Raw genomic sequence first — 23,197 nt, forward strand, 5'->3', positions numbered from 1 at the left:
TATTCCGTTGCAAGTGACAGAAAACATGACCCTCAACAAAAATGAAAAGGAAAAGACATTCACTGGGTCCTACAACTCATAAGTCCAGATTCACTCTGGCTTCTGGCCCAGCTTAAAGCTCCATCTCTTAGCTTTGCTTTCATGTGTTAAAGCCAAGTTTTTGGGTCAGCTTTTCTCCCATGGTTCCCACATGGCTGCCAGCTCTCCTGGGGCCACGTCCTCACAGATCTGAGCTCCGGGAAAGGAACATTAGCCTTTGTACATGAACTGTCTTAAGATTCACTGTGATCGGACCAGCTCAGTCACATTTCCTGTCCCCTCCCCAAGTCAGTCACTCAATGGAGGGTGAAGCACTGATCAGCATTAGCCTGGCCACATGCCCCACACCAAGGGCTGCCGTGGTGACCTCAGCGCCCCATGGACTGAATGGGGTGGGAGGGGGCAGATCTCCAAACAAAAACTGACATATGAGAGAATGAATGCTGGAGAGGCAAATGACACGCATCTACCAGTGTCCACAGAGGCCCCATCAGCGTGGCCACAGCACAGGCTTCACTGGCGAGGGAGAAGCCAGGGAGAATTCTTGGATGCAGGTTGGCAGTCGTGTGTGAGAGGCCTGGTGCTGGGATAAGGAGTTTAGACTCTTGGAAACAGCAGGAAGATTTGTAATCAAGAGGCAAAAAAGTCTGCCTTTTTTTTTTTTTTTTCCAGGAAGATAACTCTTAGCCTCATTCAACATGGCTACCCAATCCCTCCTTCCGAAACCCTTGCCTTTCTTCCTTTGAATACCACTGTATTCTCCTGCTTTCCTGCTTATCCCCTCAACCTTTCCCTCCTTCTCAGCCCTGGGACAGCAGCAGGTGCACTGAGTGTGTGTAGGTTGCAGGGCTCCATCCTGGGCCCCTGCTCTCCGTGCAGTGGCAGTTAGTGCCGGCACCTGAGGCTTCCAACCGTCTCCGTCTAGACCCTCTGCTGAGTCCCGAGGGCATCTCATTCTTCATCTCTTGGATGTTTCCCATGTGACTTGTGTCCAACGTGCCCCATGCCAAACTCAGGCTCTCCACCTGCCCCCTCCCTGCCTTTCCTCCAGGGCCCCTCACCCCTGTGAATGACATCACTGTCCTGAGAGGAATCCAGATTCCTTCCTCTCCCTGACCTCACCCATCAAAGCCATCACCAAGTTCTACCTATTCTGCCTTCTAACCCCCTCATTCCCATTCCATGATGATTATCCTAGTTCAGGTCACCATCCTCTCTTGCCTGGACCATTTTGATGTCCCTAACTGGACTCTATCATCCAGCCAGTGGCCAAGTGATGAACATGTCACTGCTCTGGTTTTCAGCCTTCAACAGCACCCATGCTTCTTAGGATGAAGTACAGAATACTTACTGTGTTCAGCAAGGCTCAGCATGGGCTTTCCCTGTGTTCCTCCCCAGTTTCTTCTCACTTCACTCTGCCCTCACCACACTGGCCCCTTTCCTGTCCAGGCCCATTCCTATCTGAGCACACAGTCTCTGCTGGAAGCTCCTTCCATGCCTCACTTCACCAGCCCCTGCTCCCTTGTCAAGTCTCAGCTCCAGGTTCTTCCCTGGGAAGCCCTCTTGAGACCCTTGCCTACATGACCTCCCCTGGCATAGGCCCTGGTAGCCCATCTCCTTCGTGACACATCACACTTGTCATTATGGCTCAGTGTCCAATTTCCTAGCTGGCTCTTAAACCCTTGAGGCCAGGGAGCACATCTGTCCTGTTACCTCTGGATCCCAGAGCCCATAGCACAGAGTAGGCAGCACAGAGTAGGTCCTCAAAGGATGTTTTCTAATTTGTAACTGCTCCCTGCTGGGTATTTGTGGTGAGGGAGAATCATTTCATAACTGATTAAAGATTCTTTTCTGTCAGCTTCTTGGCACCTGTCAAATGAAAAGGTTCAAGGTATAAATGTCACCTTGGATAGCAAAAAAAAAAAGACCAAAAAACACTCCACTTGCCCTTCAGATGGGCTTTCTCTGCAGACCCTCAGGAAAACATAAGACATTCAGTGGCTAAAGGTCACTTTTATCAGATATACCAACACTAACCTTTCTTTTCCAATTAGAATTCTCCTAAGCCTTACCATTAGTAAAAGAAACAAAGGATAAAAGAGGCTTTTCTTTTTCTTCTATTAGGGCAGCATGTGAGGACACCCAGACACTTTCATTATCCCTGCCTGTCACAACACACACATCAGCCATGTGAACACACACGTGTATACACACGTGTGTGTGTGTGTGACTTTGCAGGCAATTCTGACTGGGCCATCTAAAGCATCTCTCTTGTTTGAGCTTATTTTTTTTCCAAGTTGGCCCTCATGTCACATATAAGAACAAAGAAAGAAGGAAAATGGACAAGTATGCTAAAAAAGCACTCCCTAAGAGGAAAGCCAGTCATTGTCTCAGAAGCCAGCTCATCCATGGGAGTTCAGATGCGTGACTGGGTTCGAGACTGACTTTGGTAGATGACAGTCTAGGCTGTACACATGACATGAGGAAGCCACCAGCACTACCGGAATGTGCCCTTTCTTGGGTCTGTCTCTTCGACGTGACTGCTCAGCTGGTCGAGAATGTGATGCTTCATGACACCTGTGTGAAAGGGGCACACAGGGCAGCCTGCACCTGAAGCGGCCCTTACCCTCTAAGAGGCCAGAGGGTGATCCTGGTGGATACTAGCCCAGCCGGTATCTCTGCCCAGGCTCAGGGCCGCAAAGCTGAGGCGATGCTGGGACTTACAGCACGTGGCCAAGTGGTCTCCAAGGACAGCTTTGCCTTTTTGTTTCCAAATCTTATTATAGATAAATTGAATACAGGGGCCTAAGGGAGCCCAGCCCTGCAACAAAGGAGCACGTGTTGATCTCACATTGATTTTTCTGTGATGAGCGTCAGTTGTCCCACATTGTGATTGGAAGAAGAGGGTGGAAGGACTGGAGGGAAGGTAGGGGAAGCCTCATTTCTGGATGCTTCCATTTGTCTCTTCATCATTCTTTAATTTCTTTTGCCTCAAAAATGGAACTTTTTTTTTTTTCAGCAGTCAAAGGCTTTATGTGGGAACTAAGTTCTCGGGCGAGGTTCCGTGACTCAGGGAGAGAGAGAGAGAGGAGTCAGGGAAGTCGCCCCCAGGTGTGGTGCGGTGGGGTTTTTAAGCAGCAGCGGTCAGAACTTTTTTTTAATATTTATTTATTTTTGAGAGGGGTGGGAAGGGGCAGAGAGAGAGGGATCTGAAGCGGGCTCTGTGCTGACCCAAGCCCCGTGCGGGGCTCCAGCTCACCAACCGCGAGATCATGACCTAAGCCTAAGTCAGACGCTCAACTGACTGAGCCACCAGGCTCATTGGAACTTTTTTTTTTCTAAGACATGATATGTTAGTGGTAGTTGAGGTCCTGGGCTGTGGTGTTGGACATGGCTGGTTAGAATCCAGGCTCTGTCCTCCTGGCCACAGGATCCTGTGCTCTGGTTTATGAATAAATGCAGATAACATGGACACCTAAAAGAGCTGTCATGAGGATTAAATGAGATGTGTCTATAAAGTGCATGTCTCTGAGATAAAAAGGAAAATATGAAACTAGTGACTGTTTTTGGGTTTTCAGAGGGTTCCTTTGTCTCCTGCATTCCCTCATACCAAGTGCTGCTAAGTGAAACACTCCCTGGGACGCTAAAGTCTTGGCGCTATAGGTCCCTCAGACACCAGGTGAAGGTGCTTTCTGACACGAGGTAGAAAATCCTTTCCTACGCCAGGCTGCATCCACCAAGGCTGAAGCTGGATGGCTCGGCACACCTCCTTGTCCTCCCCGCCCCTCCTCCCTACAGCCAGGTTCTTCAGTTTTCTTTAGAAAGGAAGCCGGCTTTATTGATTGCATGGAGGCAGGCCCTGGGTATCCTTGCATCCAGCTGTCCCAAGCTGCTCAGTGTGCTGGCCAAGAGCCTGGCAGCCTGGCCAAGAGGACTCTGAGGCAGCCTCCCACTCAGCTGCCTGCCCCATGTGACCTTGGACTCCCCTACCTGCAGAGCTCTCGGTATGGTCCCTGTCATGTAATACATGCTCAGCGAATGCCAGGCTCTTACAGACATTCCTTTATGGAGGAAACTGAGAAGCCTAATGTTAATGTTCATTAATTAAATGTTAATACCAGGCCATGTCGGAGAAGAAGCATCCCAGGGGTGGCTCTGAGACATTTTCTCCCGAAATTGGTCTGAAGGCTGAAGTCTGAGGGTGACAGGTGCCTCTTGCTGGCCTAAGCATTGATCCCTTCTGTAAATCTCCCTCTCTGTTCCCCACTGGCCCTGCAGGCCTCAGGAGGCTTTAAGTTCCTGCACCCACACATTTTTTTCTTTTTGCACCTCCCAGAGGAGTTTGGATAAGAGATAAAACCAAGCAAGCATGGAACCCTGGCACTAGAGGAAACGCAACTCTGGTGACAGAGAACAAGGCCCAGAGTGGGAACAGAAGCAGTGGGCACAAATGGCCTTGGGCACAATGGCGAGTCAGGCTCTAAGCCCCTCCAGGTCCCTGTCTTCCTTAACTCTCTCCTGTGTGTGTCTGAGCTAAAATGACGATTTCACAACCCAAAGAATGAATCCAGTGGGAATGAGGGCCATCCCCCTCCCCCGTATTAGGTTTCTTATTATGTGACAAATCACCGTAAACTGGGTGGCTTAAAACAACGAGAATTTATTCTCTTCCAGTTCTGGAGGTCCAGAGTCTGAATCCACTTCACTGGGCCTAAGTCAAGTGTGGACAGGGCCACATGCTCCCTCTACTCCCTCCAGAGGCTCTAGGGAAAATATAGGAAAGTCCCCATTCTTGCCTTTCTCAGCTTCTGGAGCTGCATTCCTGGCATGCCTTGGCTCCTGGCCCCTTCCTCCTTCCTCAAAGCCCACAGCATAGTGTCCTCCCATCTCTCTCTCCACTGAGATGGCCACATCCCCCTCTCCATTCTCTGCAGTAGTATCACTCTCTGCCGCCTTCTTGTAAGGACACTTGTGATCATATCATGGGTCTCACCCAGATGCAAAGCCCCCATCGCAAGACCTTAACTTACTCACATCTGCAAAGTCCCTTTGCTATATAAGGAAACGTTCCCAGGCTGTGGGGCTTCAAACAGGGACATGTGGAGGATGCCCATCAGTCAACCAACCAGATGCCCTGACTCTGCCAGCACCAAGTTCTCATGCTCTCTTCACTCTCTGCCAGGCCAGATTGGCTTTTTTAAAAGGTAAAATGGATTTTCAATACTGATGACTTTATAATACCATAAGGAAGTTTTGGTTTTAGTTTATAGCAAACATGACTCAAACTAACATATAAAAAAATAGAACGCACTGGCTCATGTAACAGAAAGTGTCTAGGTGTGGGTTTCAGGCACAGCTCGACCCAAGGTCAGGCAGTGTCACCTGTGCGTCGTATCTCCCCCACTGTCTCTTCGCTCTGTCCTCTGCTGTGTCGGCTCCATTCTCAGGCAGGTTCTGCACACACTGTTGCAAGATAACTTAGAAGCTCCAGCAGCTCCAGCTTTCATATGCCAGGTTCAAGTCCGGAGGAAAAAGGTAGAGGTTTTTCTCTGAATAAGCCCTGGCAAATGTTTGGCTACAGCTCACTGGCTCTGGTTGGTTCCTGTGTCCGTTCCTCCACTAAGGCCTGGGGAACCCAGTGCTGCCCCTGGACTAGGCTGAAAGTTAGAGATAGACTAATTGCCAGAGGGAAATGTAAGGCACCTGAGCAGAGAAAGGGAGCCTGGATCCCCGGTAGCACAGAGCAAAGATGCCCAGCACAATGGTAAGAACAGTGTGTTTCTATTACAAATCCCAAGCCAAAGACATGAGCATCTAATTATGAAATAGGCACCAGCTGCTTGGAAAGCTGTTTGAGAGACCTTACCAGTGCCCCAGGGACATGATAAGCTGATAGGACCCTCAGACATTGGAAAACAACTCATGATGAGACCTTTGCACCTATTCCCAGCACCGCCACCCTGTCACCATGGAGCGCAGGGCACCAGCTTCATGGGCACCTTTCACATTTTCTCGTTCTGCAGCCTTGATTTTTCACATGAAATATAATGTCCGCATCTTTGAAACGTTAGGATTAGACCACCAATACGGTGAACAAATCCACATCTTTACTATGAGAAAAACCGCTTTCAACAGCTTCCCAGAGCAAAATATGTCTGAAGTAGGAATTACCTCCTGTAGACAATGGTGTAAGGCCATATCTCCAATAAAGAGATAATATTAGGAGCATGAGAGAAAGATTCTGTAATTTTGACCATAAAAATAACCATAATTGTGTGCTTATCATGTGCCAGGCACAATTCTAACCCCATTATGTCTCTTAGCTCATGTCCTACAACAATCCTGTTAAGTATTAACATCTCCCCTTGAACCTGAGCCCACACAACGGATCCAACCTGCCACGTGTGCGCTGATGGCAAAGCCCCTGCCTTAACCACTACCTTCTGCTGACATATGAAAGCGCACTTTTCTCTATATTTTATTACTGTATATCCATCTTTCATTTAAATGAGCCTTTTGTGAATACTCCATCCAAACATTGTGCTAGGTACTGTGGATACTGCGGAGATAAATGAGACCCTTCCCTGTCCCTACAAATTGATAAACCACTGGTGATGGCAGGTGGTCGTGGTCGTGGTTTAGTATTTGTCCAATTCATTCTTGCATGCTCTCATCCCCACTCACCATCCAAGACTCTGAAGGGACCTATGTGGGAAAACACGTGTGCTGAGAAGTGGAGAGGCATCTTGTGGGGCCCAGCCACCTCCCGGCGCTTCAGAAGCGAGGGCTCCAAACTCAGCTGGTTCTTCCTTCTCGTACTTCACAGTTTGCAACCAGATAATCATTGCAGAACCTCACTTTAAAACCTTTTGCTTAGAATTTTTAACTGTTTGAAGGATACCATTTTGGCCTTTAAGAATCAGGTTGGCCCAAGCAACAAGTAACAACAGAGCTTGACAGCAGTCAAGTTGGAGTAGCTGTTGGGTTTGCTTCTGGAGAAAGAATGGAAAGGAGAAACTGACGAGTGAGATCCCGAAAATGAGCTAAATGTATAAAGGTGCTGTCCCAAGGACTGTGGTAACCTGAGAACTGCTGTGGTCGGTAGCCAGGTGGGAGGTATTTTAGAGGAGGACCGAATGGGACTTGCTGAGGGGCTGGATATGAGGGGGAAGAGAAGGGTATATCAAGGTCGGTGCCTGAATTTTCAGTTCAAGGAACTAGATAAGTGATAGTGCTGGTGGGTGAGAAGAGAAACAGTCCAGATTTGCTGGTAGAAGGAGAAAGAGGGTCTGGGTCTAGACAAGATTACAATAAAGCTCCGTGAATATTTGCCTTCCCGCCCTCCCTCCCTGGCCATAAAGCAAGAATCAATGTAGAAAATTAATTGGGCCCCTTCAGCACAACCTGGTGAGTAGCAGGTGCTGCGTGACACCAGGTCAACAACAGAAATAGTTTCCAGTAAACAGGACCTGAGGGATGGATTTTTTTTGAGTAACAGATTTGTGAATCTCTGTCATAGAAACTTAGCTCCTTACGATGCATTACGGCTGGCCCTTAGCCGCCTCTGTTCATTTAAGAACTTCTGGCAGAACTAGGGGATGGCAAACAGGAAGATGGAAATCTGAGTTCTTCTTGGTCCAATGACAAGATGTAAGAAGTTTGGTGGATATGCGGTTTTGTCTTCCTCAGTCTACTCTTTTCACTTTGCAGATGAGGTGCTGGGGATATCAGGATAATGTGCTTTCTCATGTCAGCATTCTGTGATTCTAGGAGGACCAAGAAGGGGACTTTGAAGAGTAGGCAAAATTAGAGGACTCAGCAAGGAAGGCTGAGAAAGAAGAAAGTGGCCACCTAAACCAAGAAAAGGGAATTTGTTTTTAAATGGCAGGGAAACAGTTCCACTTCCGGGAATAGGATGAGCTAAATTTATATTTATATATATACATATATATATATATGTATATATATATATATTTTAATTTCGAGGTTATGAATGAGCTAACAGAAATTCCTACAGGTAAAGTTCCAAGGAACATTGAATGTTCATGTTAGTTTCCTATAATGTACTAGTTTGCTACTTTACCTCAGACTGGGAGGCTTAAACAACAGAAATTTTTTTTTTTTTTTAAGTTCTGGAAGCTACAATCCTGAGATCAAAGGGTTGAAAGGGTTAGTTCCTTCTGTGGAGTATGAGGGAAGAATCTGTTCTAGGCCTTCTTCTTGGCTTGGAGATGACTGTCTTCTCCTTGTGGCTTTTCTTTGTACATGTCTGTGGCCAAATTTCCAAAATTTATAATAATAAAATGCATGTCACATCACATCCGTTATAAATACCACATTCTTAGTAAATTTGAAGCCCTTTGTGAAAGAGAACACTGTGAGGTCGGCCTCTAGCTGACCTGCTTATACTCCGTGCTGATGCCTCTAGAAGCCTCCGGGGCCTCCCTCATCAGGCTTTCCACAGCCCATCCATCTAGAATCTTCTCTCCTGCTATGATGCCCCAGCTAATTTACCTGACCAGGGGGTCAGATTAGCCTCGGGGAATGATGGGAGGACTATGGCCATCTCTCAAGTCTAGGCTTCCAGAAACAAGTTCCTGCTTTTGTAGTGGACCTGAAAGAGATCAAGGCCAAGCCTTCGAAGGACACCTTTGAAGAGGGTGGGCCTTTTGCTCTTTTCATATTTAATTTAAAGGTGATCACCATTAAGGATCATATTGTCTCCTTCTGTTTGCAATGGGTCAGTACAATTTCATGAGATACCCTGTCTGTTATCCCATAGAGAAATGAACTGAGCTGTTTTTCATTTCAATTTTGAGTGTTATGAAACTTTTCATCCTGCTTTTATGTTGTTACAGAAGAACTCTGGCTACCTTATTAGAGATTCATTCTTTTTAAGGCATCTTCCCAGTGCCTCCACTACCAGTGGAGGGCATCAGCCACATTGATATTCAGTGTGAGCTAAGCTGGCTTCTAAAGAAATCAGTGGAAAGCATCAGTGCATATTTGAACCTAACCTGATTTAGGGTTATGTCTGCTTGGTTCATTTAGTGATCTGATTCTTAAAAAGAGTCTATTTGATTTATCTGTGTTTTCATATTAATTAAAATCCCCCAACGCTAGCTACATCTACTGAAGACCAGACATTAAAAGAAATTAACTTGAAAAAACCATCCTGTTTTGAAAGTATTTCTAAAGGACTTTGAACTGATTGATTATAAGGGAGATTTCACAGCCTATCTACCTGTTCAGGCTTTCGAAGAGTATGTAGCAGTGGGGACACCTTCTGGAGCTTTTATGGAAGTGGCCATTTCTCACAGAAAAGAGCAAGGAGATTCTGGACACATTCCTCCACTACGCACCTTGCAGCAAAACTCTTTGTGGGAAGTCACTTCGAGGCAAGGTCAACTGTGTCTTGCTTCTCCTTACCTTGATTACAATTGGGATGCATCCCTCATCGTCCAAAGGAAGGTTCTAGACAATACATTGTATGTTCTTTATTGTATGTTGTGGGTTCCAGTTACTTTTAAAATGAAAAAGCCTGCGAGTCACTGCCATGGGCACAGCACGGCAGAAGTAACCAAGGAGAAGCCCCTACTGATGAGGTAGAGTGTCCAGCAAAGCTGTTAAGATAGTGTTAGCTCTGGATCCAGGCTAACTGATCTCAGCCACTTACTTGCTTTCTGAGCTTCAGTTTTGTCACCTGAAGACTGAGGACCATCACAACACCTGCCTCATTAAGCTGCCGTGAACATTTAGCTAGGCAGTCCTTATTAAGTGTTTAATATGGTACCTGGTAGAGAGGAAGTGCTGAGTAGCGTTGGCTGCAGTTACTTAATTAGGACATGTTTTAGTCTGTTTGGACTACTGTAACAAAATAGCAGAGATTGGCCGGCTTACAAGCAGCACACATCCATCTCTCACACTTCCGGAGGCTGAGAAGTCCAGATGATGGCACAGACAGACTTGGTGTCTGGTGAGAACTGCTTCGTGTTTCACAGATGGTGTGTTTTGCTGTGTGCTCACAGGTGGAAAGACCCAGCTAGTTGTCTGGGCTGTCCTTTAGAAGGTCACCAATCCCAGTCATGGGGGCTCAGCCCTCATGACCTGATCACCTCTCAAAGGTCCCTCCTCCTAATACCATCACCTTATGGGTTAGGATCCCAACATATGAAATCTGAAGGGACACAAACATTTGGACCGTAGCAGGGCTCTTGTTTTACCACTACTTTCCCTACCTTCTTGCCACCACCTTTTTAATCAATGGTTCTCAGCCTTGAAAGCACATTAGAATCATGTTGGAAGCTTTTAAATATCTTGATTCCAAGTAAATCAGAATCTCTGCAGCTGGGGCTCAGGCATCAGTTCTTAGAGTTCCATAGGTGATTCCAATGGACAGCTGCAGGGGAACCACTATTCTAGAAGCTCCAATTGCAAATTCTTTTGATAAAAATATGATTTCACCCCCTGAGTTCTGAGTAACTTGAGTTTCAGCTTCTCAGTTATGTTCCACCAACTTTTCCCTTAGCACAGGTGACAGGTTCGAATCCTTCTGGGACATAATAAAGTCACAGGGCTAAGCCAAGCTGTCTTTCATAACGGGTATGTGTCTGCGGTTTGCTTCCCTTTCTCCTGTGGCAGAACTGGAACGATCTGGCAGGGAATGCACTGAGCCAGCCCCCATCTGTCGTTTGCTTCCCAGTGTGGGAGGTTCAGCAAGTGTAAGACCACACAGCCAGGCAATAGATAAGGAAAGGTGCCTGGGACTTTGTGCCCAAAGGGGCTTGCCTACTTTTAAGTTGAGGTAAAGCAATGATTATAATCTGCTCCATTTAGAAATAGAAAACAGGGGCTGATCTAATCTGGAGCAGGTTTGTGAGGAGTGGAGTAAGAGGAAGGGAGTGAGGGAGGCAGGGAGGGAATTCATCTGAAGTCCAACAAGGAAAGTGTTTGCCACCAGCCCCAGCACAAGAGCAGCTCACCTGCACTGGACATTTACCATGACCTAGGCTCCCTGCTGGGTCTGTTCCATGTATTAAGCCTCAATCAGATGAGGAGGGCTCTATCACTAACACAATACCCAGGTCACATAGTGTGTGAATGGGGAAGCCAGAGTTCAAACCCAGGCTGTCTGACCCCTTGGCCTTGAACCGAACCATTGTGCACTCTGCAGGTCTTGCTGTTGGAGCATTTGTATCCTGAATCGTACCCACTCCTGTGTCTCTGACTCTGATCCACTGGCCTCTGAGTTCCTTGAAGCAAGATTTGGCTTTCTTATCTTTGGAATCATAGAATGCTGCAGTGGTCTCCCTAGAAACAGAGCCTGAGATGGTGATTCTTGGGCAGGTGATTTATTGAGATGGAGTTCTCGGTGGGGGGAAAACTGTAAGAGAGTAAGAAAAATGAGATAGGGCAAGGGGGGAAACGAGGAGATCTGTCTGAGCCCATGGGGAGCTCTAGAGTATTAATTGCCTGAGAGTTTGTCCTCACCCTCATCTAGCCATCCTGGCTTGCTGTTCACACACTATGGGAGGGAGGGCACCACCTCCTGGGGAGCTCAGGGCAGGGGAGGCAACTGACAAGGAGCCAGCTGGAGAAAGATGCAACCAACACCCACAGCAGCCAGTGAGGGGTGCGTCATCCTGGTGAAGGAGATCTAAACTGTGTGCCAACAGCAACTGCTACGGTCGATAATTTAAATATATAAAACAGCGTAAGAGCCAAACAAAACACACCTTTTTCCCCCAGCCAGTGGTGGTTTTCACCCTTTGTATGGACACTCCCGGATTCCAGGTCCAACAAATCATTGATTTAGAAGTCATTGTATGTCTACTGTGAGGCTGTCCTCACTCCCCAGAGACCTCACGGCAGCAGGTGGCCAGCATACACCATTCCATCTCCAAATATCATCTGAACCAAGCACAAAATCTTAACCGAAACACAAGCATGTTAGGGGGCGGCGGTGGGTTATTATGATGCAGCCCTACTTCCAGGGAAGGGAGAACAGCAAATAAGCCTGATGGACTTTTTAAGTTTGCAATACAAAAAAAAAGTGTATTGATCCTAACTCACCCAGGAGTGGAAAATAAAACATGAAGAGGGGAGTTGCTGAGCCCAAACCAGTGTGGCTGATGGACGGTGTGTGGCATTCATGTGATCTGTCACAGCTAAAGGCAGGGTTTCTCTCCTGGGTCCTCCAGCGATTCTGATATGGGTAGCTCTGGAACCGGAGCAGTATTGCTTTTCCTTATTTGCTACATATTCTCTTTTAAAAATAACTGATTCTAATCCTGTTTGGGTCAGCATAATGGGAAAGCCATCATCTGTTCCTGAGGCTAAAATGAAATCTGATCGAAAAATAAAACTGCCAACATTCTATTTCAATTGTATGGAACAGGTTTTTTTTTTTTTTTTAATGATAAATTAAAGCTTTCATTATGACAGAGGTTTCACTGTCCCCTGTGGCTGAGTCTGTTAGCAGTGGGGCTGCCTTCCCAGTATCCTTTGTTTCCAGAGACCTCTCACTTCCACTCGTCCAGGTATCATTATCACCCGAGGTGTTGTTTTTCCTCAGGTCTACAGACACACTGCCACTTTGAATTTTTCCTTTACAGATATTCCCATATGCTTTTTTTTTTTTTTTCTGTTGAGCACAACATCCCAGGGGTGTGCAAATGTTGGATGAGAGAGTGCTATTGTGTGGGGCAACTCTGGCAGAGTCTCCCCAGGCATCTCTGCTGACCTGGGGTGATTTAATGAGTGCCTTGAATCATCCTCTGCTGATCCGCACTGTCCCTAGCTGGTGCGGCTGAGTGACAGCCTCATATTAATTATCAGCTCCAGTCCTTAGCCAAATTGTTGCCATTGCTACCCACCATGGGTCTGAAAGCTGGCTGCATATTGGAATCACCTGGTAAGGCTGTGAAAAACCTAATTCCTGGGCCTTCTCTGAGTCCTGCCAAATCAGAATTTACCCAAGAATGGGGTTCAGGAACTTTTATTTTAATGTGCTTCCCAGCACCCAGCCCAACATGGGTCCTCAGCCCAGAATGATGTGGTTTCAATCTAAGGTGATGTCATCTGGAGACATCTGTCCTGGAATAAGCCAAATGGAGGCTGATGCAAGAAACTGACTCTTAAAAACTGAGAACAAACTGAGGGTTGATGGGGGGTGGGAGGGAGGGGAGGGCGGGTGATGGGCATTGAGGAGGGCACCTGTTGGGATGAGCACCGGGTGTTGTATGGAAACCAATTTGACAATAAATTTCACATTAAAAAAAAAAAAAGAAAGTGAAAAGAGCTTTTGCACTCTTCTCCCAAGATCTTAGGGAATGGGATCCGCGGGGGGTGGAGGTGGAGGTGCGGTGTAAACTCTGACTGCCCCGTGGTTGTTTTTTCTTTTTTTTTTTTTTTTTTTTGTAATGCAAGTGCCTGACTTAAGTTTTGCTTGCCGAGTCATCCGTGTCAAAGAGGCACTTTGCCAGCCATACAACTAGATAAGGAGCCGGACCACCTGGCACACTGAGATTCCTTCGATGTAGAAATCTTGGTTGATTTCAATAACTGACCATTTGGGCCACTTGTCTCTTCTCTTCCCTGCACTTGAAATTCCTACTCTTATGTTTTAAGTTCACCAGTACAGAGTGAGCCTAAGAAATCCTAGCTCTCCACCCTCCACCCCAATAAAAGCAAAACCTAGGCCCACACTGTCTTTCTATCCACGATGTCCCTGTGTGGCCCCAGGTGTGCTGTGTAGTTTTCAGTTCCTGTAACTAATAACCTTTTATTTTCTCAAAGTTTCCTGATGGTTGCTGCTGAAGGGCATCTTCCAATCATAATAAGAACTACAAGGGCTGGTCCCACCACAACACTGGTTATTGATAGGCTGAGAGTAGCACAAAACACACAAAATAGTCCAGTTACCTGTGTGCTGTTTACCTGTTCTCACGCAACCATCCATGCGTGCATCCATCCATCCATCTGTCCATTCAGTCAGACACATATTGAGCTCATGCTCTGTGTAGAAGACCCTCAGCAACGAGGGCTGTGAAGAAGGAACCTCTTGGTCCCGCCCTCCAAGTGCTCACAGTTCTATAGTGAGGTGTCAGCCCAGTGTTTTCCCAAGGGGAAATTGAACTGCTCTCTCTTCTTAAAAAGAGCAGTCAGGGCTCAGCTCAGAGCCCTCACCAGGTGAGAAAATAATAATGTTGATTTTTCTAAACATGGTGGATAAAACTGGGTTTTAATTTATAGCAATGATACATGATTTTCCCTTAAAATAAGCCTGTTAGTCAACGTCATGCTTGAATGGTTCAAACTTAAAATTTAAAAGACTGAATACCGAGTGTGCATGAGGTTGTGGGCCTTCTTGAGCTCTCACCTTCACTGTGAAGATAGTGTTAAATGGAGTAAAACCACTTTGGAAGACTGTGTGGCAGTATCCTATAATTTTAAACATACATGTACCATATAACCAAGCGGTTCTTTTCCCAGGAATTGGCTCAGGAGGAATGAAAACATACATCTATGTAAAAACTTGTACACAAATATTCTTAGCAACCGTATTCATAACATTAAAAGCTGGAAACAGCCGCATTGCCCACCAACGAGATGGATAAACACATTAGTCATCCATACTATGGAATACTGCTCAGTTATTAAAAAAAGAAAAGATCAGACTACTTAGTGCTCCTTGAAATAACATAAATGAATCTAAAAACATTATGCTGAGCAAAAGAAGTTAGACTCAAGAGTACATATTTATGATTCCATTTGTAAGAAACCGTAGACATATCTAATCCATGGTAACATAAGGCAAAGGAATGTTTGTCTGGTACCCTAGTCCTGGCTCTGCTTTCTGTTTGGTTACCTGGACCCAGGATCCCTGGTCATTCATTCACACATTCATAACCATGCCTGAGTACCTACTGCAGGCCAGGCACTGTATTAGATGCCATATTAGGTACAGGTCCTCAGGGAGCTCATGGTCTAGCAGGGACAGGAAAAATAAGTGTGAAGTCGAAGCCCAGGGGCTGTAGGCACTCAGAGGAGAGTCACTGGACCCAGACTGGGAGACAATGGTGAGGAAACTTTTTAGGAGAAAGTGAAACCTAAGATTTGAACAAGGTAAGTCTAAGGGGTGGTGTAGGGCAGGTCCTTCTAGGCCCGCCTGTCTAGGATTTATTTGGGGCTTAGCCATAGAAACTGAGAGCCCACTGAGCACCGATTTGCAAAAGCTGATGTGTGCCTCCCTCCATCCTGCTTTTGTAGGTTTGTGCCACAGCCAAGGAAGCCCACCAGTGCCCCCCTGTCCCAGGTGGAATCCATCCCAGTGACCTCAGCTTCTGCCAGCTCTCCAGCAATGCCAGTAACAGAGTCCCCTGAGATGGAGCTAAATGGTTTTGTTAAGTAAGTGCAAATGCAAGGCTAGAATGGATTTTTTTAAATAACATTTTTTTTCTCTACCCTGACTTACATTCTCAAGCCCGTCCCTTATTTATTCATCCAGCAGCTCACTGGTCAACAGTTTAGTGAGTGACTTCTGTGTGTGAGGCCCTGGACTGTGTAGGTGGAATAGAGTTGAAAAGCATCTCTACTTTCAGGAGGTCATAGCCTCCTGATTCCTGGAGGACTAAGCCCTTCCTATCACATAACCTTCTCCATCTGTCCAGAGTCGGCAGCCAGGGTCAGGTCAAGGGTAGCAAGCAGAAAAGGATATGGCAGTTGGCCAAACAGTATATCCTCACGATAAAGTGCTCCAGTAAATAATAAACCTTAACATTGAGCACTGGAGACACAGAAAATTGTCTGAAGCATTGCTAGAGCTTCCCAGAACTTTTTGTAATTTGGACATGGGCTTGGTAGGCCAGGAAAGAAGGGTTGGAGTCTGTGGAAAATTGACTAGCCTGATGCCCTATACTCCATGTTTGGGGACAGGGAGTAACAGAGCACTGACCAGCTGACCTCGTGAAAAAAGCATGCTTTGAGTGAGAACCCCTTATCCTTTGGGGTACAGTAGAGGGAGAGAGGAAGATGAAGTGATGATGTAGCTGAAGGCTGTGTCAGGATGGTTGCCAAATGAGTGATTCTCCACATTTTGTTCAACTCCCCAGGACTATCCTCATGGATGAAGATGTCAGGCCTGAAGAAGGACAATACAAGAAAGCACAAGCACCCATCATGATCATCTCCGATGTACGGTTTTCTCTCCATGGGATGGGTTAGCAAGCCGAGGGTCCTTCCTGTAAAACAAAAACAGAGCCAGGAGCAGTGACAAGTGCAAGGCTGGGGATTGGGTGGGATGAGGCTGTGGAACTTTATCCACATCACTTCCCAACCAAACACCCATAGAGCTAACACCCCAGTGAGAGCCAGACATCTCAGCACATAGATTTTTCTCTGTAATGAAGAAGCCAGTTACCTCTAAACCTTGGCATTCTTCCCAGCCCCCAGATAGAGGCTACAAAAGGAGAAAGATTTCTCTCCGTAATTCCATAGTAAAAACAAAGGGGAAATCAAGGGAGTTTAAAAATTCATACCCTTAAATTCTCCTTCTAGAAGGATGGCCTAAGGAAATCATTGGAGATAAAAAAAATTTATGTACAAAGATGTTTGTCACAACACTTTAGAAATAGAATAAAAATTGGAAAAATTAATTACTGCATATCCATGACCATATACAGTCTTTTAAAATACAGTTTGACTCAGTAGTGGCAGAGCAGGGGGTAAGCAAGCATTTTTATATTTTGTAGGTAGGGTTATGAATTCACATCGCCTCTGTGGCATATAATTTGGGGAGTATATCAGAATTTAATGCACATTTCCACTGCTAGGATACTATTCTCCAGATCTGCCTTTACATGTGCATAGACATGGAACTCTTCTTGGACACTGCAGCTTTGTTGGTAAAAGCAAGAAAAATTGGAAACAACTTGACTCCACCAATAGGAGACTGACTTGTGTTTGCACAAGGCAATACTATAAAATCTTTTCTTAAAAAATGAGGAAGTTCTCTAACACTGACTTAAAGCAATCTCTGGTATATTAAGTAAAAAAAATGTTCTATATTTTTAATTTTATTTTAATCCAGTATAGCTAATATGCAGTATTATATTAGTTTTGGCTCTACAATATAGTGGTTCAACAAGTCTGAATATTACTTAGGGCTCATCCCAGTAAGTGCACTCTTAATCCCTATGCCCTGTTTCACCCATATCCCCACCCACCTCTCCTCTGGTAACCATGTTTGTCCTCTGTACTTAAGAGTCTGGTTTTGGTTTGTCTCTTCTTTTAATGTGTTCATTTGCTTTGTTTCTTAAATTCCACGTATGAGTGAGATCATATGGTGTTTGTCATCCTCTGACTGACTTATCTCACTTAGCATTATACTCTCTAGGTCCATTCATGTTGTTGCAAATGGCAAGATTTCATTCTTTTTTATGGCTGAATATTCTATTGTATGTATATACCACCTCTTCTTTACCCATTCATCTATCAGTGGACACTTGGGCTGCTTCCATAATTTGACTATTGTAAATAATGCTGCAATAAAAATATGAGGTGCGTATATCCTTTCAAATTAGTGTTTTCATATTCTTTGGGTAAACACCCAGTAGTGAAATCACTAGATTATATGGTATTCTATTTTTAATTTTTTGAGGAACCTCCACACTGTTTTCCACAGTGTCTGCACAATTTTGCATTCCCAACAACAGTGTATGAAGGTTCCTTTTTCTCCACATCCTCGCCAACACTTGTGGCTGATTATGTTTTTTATTTTAGCCATTCTGACAGGTGTGAGGGGATACCTCATTGTGGTTTTGATCTGCATAATTGATGTTGAGCATCTTTTTGTGTATCTGTCGGCTACATGTTCTATTTTTTAAAAGTATTTTAGATAATGCTTGTGAAGAATATTTATGGAAATGCAGCACTCCTATAACTGACAGATCAGAATACAAGTACATACCCTTATATAAACACATTGTACACACACATACATATGTGTGTGTGTGTGTGTGTGTGTGTGTGTAGTATAAGTAATTTATTTGTATTTCTCTCTTTGAAGTTTTCTATATTTTCCAATTTTTTTTAGAATATATGTGTATAAAATACCTTTAAATGTTAATTTTCTTTTTCTATTTTCAAAGAAGTTTGTCATAGAAGAGTCAAGAATACAGAAAACTGAAAGCAAAAATCCTTACAATGCCACCATTTATGAAAAAGAGCCACTGAGGGGTGCCTGGGTGGCTCAGTTGGTAAAGTGTCTGACTTCAGCTCAGGTCATGATCTCACAGTTCATGAGTTTGAGCCCCGTGTTGGGCTCTGTACTGACAGCTCAGAGCCTGGAACCTGCTTTGGATTCTGTGTCTCCCTCTCTCTCTGACCCTCCCCAACTTGTGCTCACTTGCTCTCTCTCTCTCTCTCTCTCAAAAATTAATAAACATTAAAAAAATTTTTTTAATTTAAAAAAAATAAGAAAAAGAGCCACTGAAATTTTAGCAAACAACCTCCCAGTAACTCTATTTGCATACACAAATCTCTGAATGAATTTACACACGCTTGTACCTTCAGGTGTGATACATGGGCATATGCCATTTTACATAAATGGAACTGCTTTTTCACTCAGTAATATGTTGAGCATATGATTCCTGATCCCTAAATATACATATACTGCATCATCCTCCATGGACAGAGGACCCACACACACTCCATTTATTTATTTATTTAAGTTTATGTATTTATTTTGATAGAGACAGAGACAGAGTGCGTGGGGGAGGGGCAGAGAGAGAGAGGGAGAGAGAGAAAATCCCAAGCAGGCTCCGCACCACCAGCATGGAGCCCAATGCAGGGCTTGAACTCACAAAACCACGAGACTATGACCTGAGCCGAAACCAAGAGTCAGATGCTTAATCAACTAAGCCACCCAGGCGCTCCCCACACATACTCCATTTAAAATAATCCCCTATTGTTAAGTTTCTCAGGATCCACATAAGAGTGAAAACATGTGGATCCTGAGAAATTTAACAGAAGACCATGGGGGAGAGGAAGAAAAAAAAAAGGTTAGGGAGGGAGCCAAAACATAAGAGACTCTTAAAAACTGAGAACAAACTGAGGGTTGATGGGGGGGGGGGGGTGGGAGGGTGGGGAGGGTGGGTGATGGGTATTGAGGAAGGCACCTGTTGGGATGAGCACTGGGTGTTGTATGGAAACCAATTTGACAACAAATTTCATATTAAAAATAAATAAATAAATAAATAAATAAATAAATAAATAAATAACTTTTAAAATATAAAAAATAAAACTTTAACAAAAAGATAAAGTAAAATAAAATAATCCCCTATTGATAGGCATTTAGTTTGCTTCCAAAGTTTTGCTACTGTAAGTAATGCTGCAGGAAACATCCTTGTACATATATTTTGGGCATTTGTCCAGTTCTCTCCATAAGAAAAAAAATGTACTATTTTTTAAGGTATAGACAACATACATCAGTTTTCTGTCACTGGTGGGGAGGAACACATTGATGAACCGTTGTGAATGCTTACTAGCTTTTCCTCATGCCTCTGATTTCTAGGGATTAAGTTTTAACTCTGCTGAAACTGAAAGAATAAACCCAAACCAGAGCCAGGTGGAGTCTCAGGAACCCCCATGGAGCTTTGAACAGGAAGAAATGCTTCCCATTGGGGTAGAAGAAGTAAGTAACACCTCATGGGCCCTAAAGTCAGATGATACTAACTCTTCTCACTGAGCACCTGCCCCAAGTTAGAAATCTAAATCCTGCCGGGCCAGTCTTCCCCCAGCATTACCATCAGGTATGTCCAGGGTTCTGGGCTAGGCACCTTTCATGGAGTCAAACAAGTTAAAGTCAGGAATTAATCTGTAAGCTGACTGGAGTTTAACCTACCCTCTGTAGGCCCTTCATCCTGATTGATGCTCTCCTACAGAATGACTTTCTCTGCAGGTGTTTGATATCCTGCCCCTATATGGAGTGCTGAAGCCGCATAGTAGCCACCAGATATCGTTCACCTTCTACGGACACTGTAACATCATTGCACAGGCTAAAGCCCTGTGTGAAGTAGAAGGAGGGCCCACCTATGAGATCATGCTGAGGGGAGAGGCATCCCTGGTCAACTACTCCTTTGACACCAAGGATATTAACTATGGATTACAGGTATTGCCAACCACAGGGAGATTTCCTGGTTTTGCCTTAAACATCGCACATAGTCCTGTGCTCTAACCTGTCCTAGAGCCCCAGATCATCACCGTCTCAGCACTACCCCTAACCTTGATCCCTGATCCGCTTCCCTAACCCTAATCATCCTACTGCCAACTGTTTGCCAGACTTTTTCACTTACTTTTCTGTCTCCTGAAATTCAGCATGTTAGACACTAAAACTTGCATCTTCCATCTCAGTCCAGAAGCCCATACCAACCTCTCCGTTTCTTCAATAGCGCTACCACCTTCTCTGTCCCTTGAGTTTACAGTCTCCAAGCATTTTCCACTACACGCTTCCCTTTGCCTCCCCATATCCTGCAAGCATCCAGGTTAGCGAATTCATCAAGCAGGATCCCTCTGTGTTGATTTTCCCTTCCCATGGCCACTGCAGTTGTCACACCACAGGGGTTCATCAAGCCATTACTAAGATATTACAGCAATTCTTCTGAAACCATAATGTGCATACAAATCACCTGAGAATCTTGTTCCAGTGCAGATTCTGATTCAGTAGGTCCTGGGTGGAGCCTCAGAATCTGCGTTTCTCCCAAGCTCCCAGGTGATGCCAAGGACTCCACGGAAGCAAGGGGTTACACCGCATTCAGGGCTTTCGCCACTAACCCATCTAAACAGCATTGCCGCGTAGATTTTCCCAAATTGCATTTTCATCCTATCAACCCTCAACAATTAGCCCCAGCAGCATTTAGGAAGCAACTTAGTATTGAGAAAAGAGCATGGTTTTGCTGTCAGAAAAACTGGGATGGTATCCCAGTTTTACTTCCTACTGACTATGTAGCATATCACCTGACATCTCCAAGCCTCAGTACCCCTCATCTATCAGCTAGGAATGGGGTAGCAGTACCTAGCTCACCAGGTGCTTGTGGTTATTAAAGTGCCGGGTCAATACTGTGCATGGGTCAGAGAAGGCCTCCAATCATGAGTCCCTTTCTCTGTCATCCATTGGATCAGAACCAAGCTCCTCCACCTGGGTGAGGGGATCCTAAGCCCCTCTATTAACTTAACTGATGTCCCTTACACATTAAATTTGGTTTCTCTTAGTTTCTCACTGTAGGCCATTCATCCATTTGTGGCCAAACTGGTTTACCCACTGACCCTAATACATCCCAGTCCTTCTTGCCTCAATACTTCCTTTTATATAATCCCTCTCATCCTCCACTCTGCCAACCCCAAATCTACACATACTGTAAGATTCAGTTCAGCTCTATCCTTTAGTTATCTTTTTCTTACCTTGCATTCTCTTGGCATTTAAATATATTCTTTGCCATAATATAATGCACATTCTAATTTTTGATTTGGAATAATTATTGATTCTATTTCTTGTACATCTTCTTTTCCCAATTAGATTTTGTGTTATGTACTCGGAACCGTATCTCTACCAAATTTTAATGGAAGTCAGACTGCCGTTGTATAGCTACTGCATGGATAATTATCGAATTGTGTGTGTGCATGTGTGTTTATAGGTTAAAAATTGTGCCTAAAAGCAAATTCACCCAACACCTTTTGAGACTTTGTCCACTGAGTTGACCAAATACAATTCCCTTTCATTCCTTATCTCCAGGGTCTTCTGTTTTGGGTCAGCTCAGAGTGTATTCTTTGAAGCAGCCAGTCCTTGCCCTATCTTATCCTAAGAACCCCTGAAGTGGCCTTATTTTGTGGTTATTGGGCCTGCTGTTCAGCTGCTGAATTGTGTCAGTAAAATCTCAGGAAAAAGAACATGTCTTGCCTACTACTCCCATGTCTCTCTATATGAATGCAAAAATTTTAATTCTAGACTCAAATCTTATCCAAAAAATAAACAAATAAACATTGGCATAGGAAAGCTTAATTTTGAGGTCCTCTGTCATGAGTTCTTTGTGGTGAAGAAACTGAGGTGCAGAGAGTTAGAACACCCCACACACGGCTCTACTAACTTAAACTAGTTGCTAGAAGAGCTAACAAAGAGCCAGGTTTCTGGCGTCCAGTGCTCCTCCAGCTCCAGAGGGCACATTTTGATGCTACTGAAATGTGGATTGGATTGGCCAGTGTCTACACCAGGAAAGATGAAATCTGTGTGTGTGAAGTGTATTTGTCCACCCGCCTTTCCCAGGATGATAGCAGTATCCCAAAGGGTAGCTGATAGCTGTCACTCTTCTTCTCCTCTCAAGCTGTTTGATCACGTCACAGAGAATGAAATCACGCTGAAGAACACTGGGAAAGTTGGCTTTGAGTTCAAGGTTCTGACTGACCCCCTGTCTTCGCCAGACAACCTTCTGCCTGGAGTGCCCCTAATCGTGCCCATCTCAGTAAGTGGCCATGTGACAGTGGTAGGAGGGACCCAAGTTCAAACCTGCAAGCTATAGCCCTATGGCACATGATATTACACTAAACATTCATTGTCAGGATTATGGGTGTGATTTTTTTAACTAAAAATAGTTATCATAAACCTAATAGTAATAATAATAATAATAACAATAATAATAATAATAAATCCAAGCACTTTACTCATTTATTAATCAAGTATTAATTGAATCCTGCATTAGCCAGGCACCATACAGGTACCAGGGGCTCCAGTGTGAACAAGACAATATAGCCCCATGGATTTTTTTTCACAATTATAAGAATGGTTTATGGGGCGCCTGGGTGGCTCGGTTGGTTAAGCGTCCGACTTCGGCTCAGGTCATGATCTCACGGTCCGTGAGTTCGAGCCCCGTGTCGGGCTCTGTGCTGACTGCTCAGAGCCTGGAGCCTGTTTCAGATTCTGTGTCTCCCTCTCTCTCTGCCCCTCCCCTGTTCACGCTCTGTCTCTCTCTGTCTCAAAAATAAACGTTAAAAAAATTAAAAAAAAAAAAAAAGAATGGTTTATTTCCACTTCTGTCATCACACTTCCCTTCTAAGTCCTTGAAGCCAAGGGCCTCTTCTCCACTTGCTTTTATTGATCCCTTTTTAA

The 23,197-nt window shown here is 44.7% G+C and overlaps 1 protein-coding gene across 15 annotated transcripts in view; it reads left to right on the forward strand.

The window, feature by feature from the left end:
• Nucleotides 1-23,197, forward strand: part of HYDIN (HYDIN axonemal central pair apparatus protein) — a 443,605-nt gene that overhangs the window by 290,406 nt on the left and 130,002 nt on the right. For all 15 annotated transcript variants that reach the window (XR_006196932.1, XM_042917620.1, XM_042917622.1 and 12 more), the window contains 5 exons: nt 15,310-15,447; nt 16,152-16,233; nt 19,613-19,732; nt 20,000-20,209; nt 22,416-22,553. Coding sequence is in view for 14 of the 15 variants with exons in the window: in XM_042917620.1 (XP_042773554.1) it covers nt 15,310-15,447; nt 16,152-16,233; nt 19,613-19,732; nt 20,000-20,209; nt 22,416-22,553 (688 nt within the window). In the remaining variant the exon portion in view is untranslated. The remainder of the gene's footprint in view (nt 1-15,309; nt 15,448-16,151; nt 16,234-19,612; nt 19,733-19,999; nt 20,210-22,415; nt 22,554-23,197) is intronic.

Source organism: Panthera leo, chromosome E2, assembly GCF_018350215.1.
Source record: "Panthera leo isolate Ple1 chromosome E2, P.leo_Ple1_pat1.1, whole genome shotgun sequence".
Lineage (NCBI taxonomy): Eukaryota > Metazoa > Chordata > Mammalia > Carnivora > Felidae > Panthera > Panthera leo.